The sequence below is a fragment of the Salvelinus namaycush genome, chromosome 11 (genome assembly GCF_016432855.1).
Source record: "Salvelinus namaycush isolate Seneca chromosome 11, SaNama_1.0, whole genome shotgun sequence".
In the NCBI taxonomy this organism is placed as follows: Eukaryota; Metazoa; Chordata; class Actinopteri; order Salmoniformes; family Salmonidae; genus Salvelinus; species Salvelinus namaycush.
In genome coordinates, this window is record NC_052317.1 from 996340 (window position 1) to 1004242 (window position 7903).

General features: G+C 42.4%; 1 protein-coding gene across 1 annotated transcript in view; it reads left to right on the forward strand.

The window, feature by feature from the left end:
- cdh7a (cadherin 7a) overlaps positions 1-3018 on the forward strand; it is a 133472-nt gene extending 130454 nt beyond the window's left edge. Inside the window, exon 11 of the mRNA XM_039004376.1 lies at positions 2516-3018. Within this exon, the coding sequence (XP_038860304.1) occupies positions 2516-3018 (503 nt within the window). The remainder of the gene's footprint in view (positions 1-2515) is intronic.
- The last annotated feature ends 4885 nt before the right edge of the window (positions 3019-7903 follow it).

Below are 7903 nucleotides of genomic sequence, written 5' to 3' on the forward strand. Positions count from 1 at the left end.
TTTAAAGTACTACATAAGTCGTTTTTGGGGTATCTGTACTTTACTTTACAATTTATTTATTTTTGTGACTACTTTTACTCCACTACATTTCGAATGTAATGATTTTTTCCCCCAATTCAGACACTTGTCAAGACAACATCCCTGGTCATCCCTACTGCCTCTGAAACAAATTGTAGTATAAAAATACAAATAAAAAAAGATAATTGATATATTACACTATTACCGTATTGCTAACAACAAACACACAAATAAAACTAATTTGCACAAATCCTATAACACACTTATAAAGAAGATAATCTGATTATTACACTATAGGTGCGCTATTTGATAGATTCCCCCGCTCCCCCTACCCCGGGCTTCCACTGGGGAGACCTGAGGTCAACCTGCCACCTCCCATTCTCGTACTTCTGAGTGGGAAACCTTCCCAGGCAGTGGCCTGCCTAGCTCAAACTAGAATCAGGGCGCCCATTCCGACAAGGTTAATTGACCCACAGTCCCACACGGTGACATGATATCATTGACATGACGTGCAAATGTCACCATTCGGAATATTATTATTATTTAAAAAAATTGTTTGGGCGCTCCATGCTGCCCCCGGCAAGATGCTGCCCATGTCGCCTATGCCTATGCCCCCCCCAAACCACGGCATCCACCCTCCACCGTGCTTGTCTAGCCCAGGGAATGGCATCATGCCTGGGGATGAGGTATGGTCCGGGCGGCTTCCGTATTTCAGCCTGGTGGTTGCAGCGCTGATGGATGGATTATTAGACATTTGCCTCCCCTGCTTTGCAGCGACAGAGGTTATTTTCAACCCTGGGAGTATAGATCCCGACGCGGGAGAGGAGGGGATTCTGGCAGGCAGTCACTAACCTGATTGGTGGACTGTGACTGTCTCGGGGAGTGTGTTTGACGGAGATGTGTATGTTGGTGGGTTTGTGTGTTGTGTGTGGGTGTGTCCGTGAATGTGTGACACAGAGATATTCTATGTGTGTGTGTGTGTGTGTGTGTGTATCTGTGAATGTTTGTGTGTGCTGAGTTGAAAGAGGGGAGATCTATGTCATAGGGTCTATATGCACACAGCCCACGTAGTCAAGTGCTCAGCAATGGGGTGTTCAGCACGGCATAGTATATTAGTCTTTCAGGTGGTGTGTTGTTCAGTACTTTCAGCTTGCCCTTGAAATTGATAGAGCCTATGGTCCCTCAAACTTTGCTTTTAGAATATTGTGAGGAAGTTGGTTTATATTGTTTTAGACTCTATTCAATTTGGCATATAATCTGGCATATAATCCTGTTTTATTGCTCAGATAGACATATGCTGTGCCCATAAAAAGGATTTAGCGCTGGCCTGCCCAGGGTAAGCAAGTTGTGGGAGCAGCCGACTATTACCTATTAAGTGCACTTCTTTTGACCAAGGCCCATAGGGCTCTGACCAAAAGTAGTGCACTCTAAAGGGGTTAGGGTGACATTTGGGATCGCACCACTGTTAAACCCTGATATTTACAGCATATTTGGCCACTCCAAATCTCTGTGCTCATGTTTGTCTGTGTGTTATTCTCTGTGTTGTTTACATTCTAACAACATGAGCAGGCCAATTACATATTTTAAAAGTATACATCTTGAAAATCTCATGAAGTAATTTGCGAATACCTCAAAGGAGTCCATTTAAGGTTGATAGAGATCTTTTTGATTTGTCAAGATCTGAATTCAACATGAAATAACCTTAAATCAACCAGAAATCAACTTGAATTCCACCGGAAATAACCTTAACTTAGGACTGTAATGACTAACACCTTTTCTAGATAGCACCACACTCGATGAACAGCTAGCTGTTCTCAGCGCTGCAGTACAAGTGATTAAAACCTAATCAGTTGAAGATATTAATAAAACTAATGTAGCGGATCATCCGCCCCCATCTTAAATGTAATTTTCTAGACAATACCAGAACTGTAGTCTCAGACAAGAGTATACTCTTCAGGCTAAAGGCGGGGGAAATACAACGAGGGTGTCTTATATGCCTTGGCTGAAAACACAATGAATAACATGGGCCTATTGTAATACAGATAGTATCACTCTTTATCAATCGACTCCATTCCTTTCTCCACCCCCATTGGCTCTTTATCGCTCTATCCATCAAATTGTTTCTCGGAGCTAAGCTTGCCTCCAACGGTTGTGTTGATGTGTTTAGGGGGCCTAATGCCACACAGGTGGCAGACAAGGTTTCCCTATCATTACCAGTATGTTTTGGTCTACGACCCAAAATTATGAAAAATCTTTTCTAATATAGCACAAATGTCCTGTACTGTAAAAATTACACAGTGGTCCTGGACATGTGATGCCTCTGTCGTTTTGTCCATCTTGGCTCAAGGTTTGACAAAGAATGTCTCCACAATGATATTCATTGACAGACCATTTTTACTTTGTCTACTAATGATTAACCCTCAGCTATATTGATCCTCTGCCCTTTGTTGATGGTGATGGTGACTGTCCCTCTCTGTCTCTCCCTCTCTCAAAACAGTGCTAGTCCTGTTGATCGTCACCATGCGACGGAGGAAGAAAGAGCCCCTGATCCTGGACGAGGAGCGAGACGTGCGCGAGAACATTGTGCGCTACGACGACGAGGGCGGCGGCGAGGAGGACACAGAGGCCTTCGACATGGTCGCTCTCCGCAACCTGAAACTGGTCCGTGAGAGCGGTGGCAAGACCCGCCGTGATGTCACCCCGGAAGTGCCCACCCTCTTCTTGTCTTCTCGGCCACCGCCAGACAATGGCATCTTCCGCGACTTTATCTGGGACCGGCTGAAGGAGGCCGACGTGGACCCGTCGGCACCGCCCTACGACTCGCTGCAGACATATGCCTTCGAGGGCAGTGGCTCGGCCGCAGAGTCCCTCAGCTCACTGGATTCCCTGAGCACGGACTCGGAACAGAACTACGACTACCTCAGCGACTGGGGGCCGCGATTCAAGAAGCTGGCAGACCTCTACGGCCACAGCGATGACGGTAACCTCTTCGCCTCTTAGCCCTCGGTTGAGCCTGCCAAACTGTTGGCAAGGACAATCTAACAAATGAGGGAAGGAAACTGAAGGATACAAGAAAGCGAATGTGAGATGACGAGAAAGAAAATGCTGTACTCAGAGGATATTTGATTGGTGTATATAAATGCATCAATGTCGGTGAGAATAACCAATAGGATGTTGGTTTTCCATTCAAAATGTTTTTTTGGGGACTGGCAGAATTTTTCAAAGAATGAACTTTGCGAGATTTTGTTAACTACATTTAATATGATGGAAATTATGCAAAGCTTAAGACGTTGGGATGGGCTCCAGACCCTTTGGTAGGACCTCAACGCACAAATTTCCAAACTTTCTCAAGTCACGTGACGTTCAAATGTGACAAAGTGAACCAATATCTATGCTCCAGTGTTATTACAACAGTGACATTATCAAGTACTCCATGTCGTGGTCAAATGAAAACAGTGCCACCTTGAACTGGCCCTGTAGTCTGTCACAGGATTCACTGTGATCTGCAATATTTGTTTCAAATGTATATTTATAGAACAGATTCTCAATTTCTTTACTAAACAAGATAACTCCTTATGGATTTTACAGCAGTTTTTTTAACAATGGATTTGATCAATTCAGGCTTACCGTGGTTCGTGTTCAGTAGGGATCACCGTAGCAAAATATTTTGAAGCAGAAAACAGAAATACGTGTTTCTTATTAGACCAGTAGTCTCTGCCCCCTTTCTTCAATTTGGTGCCTAATGAACATGGCAATGATCTCTCAACCATTTAGAGTATCAGAAATATTACATTCCTATACATTTATGTAGACACCTGCCAGGGATGTCCCTTGTCACACTCAAGTTTTTAATGAACATGATTTAAGGGTCACAGTGCCACTGAAGGGTTTATGAAGTCTCCCTCCATTGATGCAAGGGAACAAACACCTCTCACTTACATTGCTCCGTTAACAACTTGACACACAGCATGACGCTAAGAGCAGAAGCGTAACATTGTTCCCCTAGGTCTAAATTGAATGCAGCGTATTGGTATCTCCAACATTCAAAGCTGTTGTGATGTTTGTTTTATGTATCCTATGAGGTGTTCTAGCTACCATGTTGGTTTAAACTGTGTTTTTTTATGGAAACATAGCTATAGCAGCATGGGAAAATACAGTTAACAATGTGTTGAAGAACATTTACAGCAAAACTTCGGGCATTTGTAAAAACACCAAGCCAAGGAGAATGTCAATTGCTATTTCACATACAGTGAGTATAAATGTATGAAGTCAGATTAGTTTGAAATAGACACTTAACTTGCAAAATAAGAAATATGCATACATCATGCTGCTTAAAACATATTTTGTGAGAGGGAAATGCAAGGAAAAGCAGCTGGAAAAGCTTTTGATTGAGAGCTCTTTAGGTTTAGGTTTATATGAACATATTGGTATATATGCAGAAACATACATACAATGCAATGTCAATACAATGTAAAAGATACATGACAGCCCTTCTGAAGCTGATGACCATATCCTTGGTTTTCTTTTCATTCACATACAGGCAGTTGGTTTTCCCCATTGGGCCACTGCATATACTGCTGCATGTGTTTGGCCAGGTAGCTTGCCAGGGAGCAAAAATCTGTGAATGTGAGGTCATCAGCCTACTTGACAGGATGGATGCTCTTTGGGAGAATGGAGTCTATGGTGATCATGCATAGCACAAACAGTAGGGGAGAGAGCATGCCACCCTGGGGAACTCCAGCTGGGACTGGCTGTGAGTCGGTGAGGTCGAGAACATGCCTTTCTGTCTGCTTGCGGTTGCCCAGTTCGCTCTTGATGGAGATCCATAGTGAGGGGGTCACCCCATGCTCCACTAGAGTTAGTAAGAGATAGCTATGGTTTAGGGTGTCAAATGCTCTGGAAAAGTTTATGAAGGTTACATGAACATCCTGCTTTGGCAATTCATTTGATGCGTTGTGCCAGAGCAGACACTGTTGACCTGTTCTTCACAAAGCCATGTTGTGAGGAGTTGATGTTATGAGCAGTCTCCTTCTACAGTATGTTGTGTTCAATTGCTCATAGATTTTTCCCATGGAGCTGAGGAGAGAGATTTGCCTGTAGTCTTGGAGGAAGATGGGGTTGCTCTTTTTAGGCACAGCACAGATGGACTTTTTCCATTGAGAGGGGGAAGTAGCTGTGTTCCATAGATAAGTTGAAGATGTCGCACAGTACTGGTGCAAGCTCCTTAGAGTACGTTTTAGGAACCAGGGAGGGATCTCGTCGGGCCTGCAGACTTCTGCCCATTCAGCCGCTTCAGATGGGTTTTGATCTGGCCAATGTTGAAACTGGGGGGACAGTTGTAAGCTTGTTTTCAACAGCCTCAATTTCAGGGATCATGCATGTTGTACCTTCCCATGCAGAGGAAAGTGGGCACTGAGAATGTCACATTCCCTCTGAGAATCCTGTTGATTGAGGGCTGAAAGGTTTTCTCTGGTCTCACTCGCACCAATCAAGCTTTTCAATGATTTGTACTAGCCAGCAAAGTTAGACGACTCCAGCTGTTGGACTTCTGCTTGGAAGTACTCTTTCTTGGCATTTTTCACCAGAGCTGCAACTTTCTGCTGAAGCGTCTTTATTCTGACTGTGAAAGGCTTTCTGTCTGGATGAGCTGAGGCTGAGTCTGTGTGTGTGTGTGTGTGTGTGTGTGTGTGTGTGTGTGTGTGTGTGTGTGTGTGTGTGTGTGTGTGTGTGTGTGTGTGTGTGTGTGTGTGTGTGGTCATCCATTGCTTGTCTCTGGTGGTCAGTTAGCTTTTTTTGATGGAGAGATTACTATTGAGAGTAATTTTTAGGAAAGAGTTAAGTTCATCTGTCTGCTCTTGGCAATGTTGTGCTGTGTAGACTGATGTGAAACGATCTATATTTAGTGCCATGGAGAGAGCTCTTAGGTTGTCAGAGGTACGGTGTTTGTAGATGTATTGAGCTGGTGATTTAGGGAATTCACCTGCTGACCACAATATGGTCTGGTGATCCGACTCACCTGTCAGTGGTAGATGTTTGGATTTGGAGTATAGGCCTTTCATGATGGTAAATATGGAGTCTAGCTGATTAGCTCCACATGTAGAGTTTGTTACCACTTGGTTAAGGCCATACCTAGAACAAAGAAAACCATGCTTGAATCTGTTTGTGTCACCCAGAATCACAAGACCTGGGAGGGTGTATTTGCGTTGCACATGGTCCAAGCACCGCCCTAGATACTCTGAGACCTCGCCTCTTTAGAAGTTGGGGGTGGGATGTAAATGATATCTGTTATAATACAGTTCAGGCCACGGTGAGGCGTGAGAGTTTCGTCCACGGTGAAAAACACTCACAACGAGTGTCCTCAAGTTCACGTAGTCGTTTGTGCCTGATGTTACTGTCATGTATAGGGTGCACCCTCCAGAGCTACACAGCTGTTTATTTATTTTATTTGATGACGGTTCATACATTTGATGCTCATTAGTAGGAGAAAACGTTATACAATAAATGAAAGCAAGACAGTCCTACATATCCTTTTCATGCTATTGTGTTGACTCAAACCATACAATGCTATTTTAGCTTAAATCCAACAGGTCTAATGATGTACAATGCAGTCCAAAGGCATTTTTCAAGACTTCACATAAACTTCTGCTAAAACCCCCTGATAATCTCTTAAATTTAATCTCACAACAATCTTGAGTTATTATCAAATATTGAGGCCATAGAAAAATTGTCTAGTTGATTATAAACTTATAATATATGTTGTATAATGTTATTATATATAATAATTCATTATACTTTTGGCTTGAAGAGTTACCAGAAGATATGTGCCTTCACTTCTTTGGGGTGTTTTCACACTTGGTCCCTTTCAGCCAACTTTCTTTTACTCAGTGTGGTTGACTTTTTGTGCAGTGTGAATTCTCCAAAGGAACTGAGACCCCGAAGCTAACCGAACTGAGACCATCTCGAGAGATGGTCTGAGTTTGATTCGCTTGAATTCTGCGGTCTGGTTCCTTTTTTTAGGGCAATGTTAACACAAAGCTCTCCATGTTCGCTTGTAAATATTCCCACACCACACACTAGGCTACTGCAACACCATTTTCCCTACCATAAACCTTCACATTAGTGCCACAAAAAAGATAATATGATGATGTGCTGTTTTTGGATATTGATTAGCGATTGTCAAGGATGAACATATGTGGAGTTTTGTACCAACACGATGTTCAGATTATTTGTTTGCCATATGTGATCTATAGGCTAAGAAAGTTTCATACGCTGTTTATTCGATTGTGGGGTTTGAATAGTGTGAGAAGACAACAATATTTGGTGAGAATCACAACATATGGTACAAAATCAATACTAGCTCCTAAAGAGAAAGTACATTGGGTGTACACCAAATATTGTTTCAGTCCCGCTTCAAATGATGTTCAGCCTATAAAGACTTCATAATGCCTTCATAAACACTAAATAAATGTGTTACAAATCATCTATAACCGTATGTCATGCTTTATAAAATGTTCATAAATGTGGCATAACTGTGTGATATAACTCAACATGTTGAATATTATATAAACATGTGCTTTATAAAGGGTTCTGAAGGGTGGCACACGCTCTAAAGTGAAGTCGTGTAAGTCCCATTACACCCAATCTCGTTCCCAGACACTTCCGTCCAAATCAAAAGTTTTTTTTCACATGTGCCGAATACAACAGGTGAAATGCTTACTTACAAGCCCTTAACCAACAATGCAGTTTTAAGATAAATAAGTGTAAAGAAAGTATTTAAAATAAACTGAAGCAAAAAAAAAAAAAATACAAATAATAAAAAAGTAACAATAACAAGGCTATATACAGGGGTATCGGTACACAGTCAATGTGCGGGGGCACAGGTTAG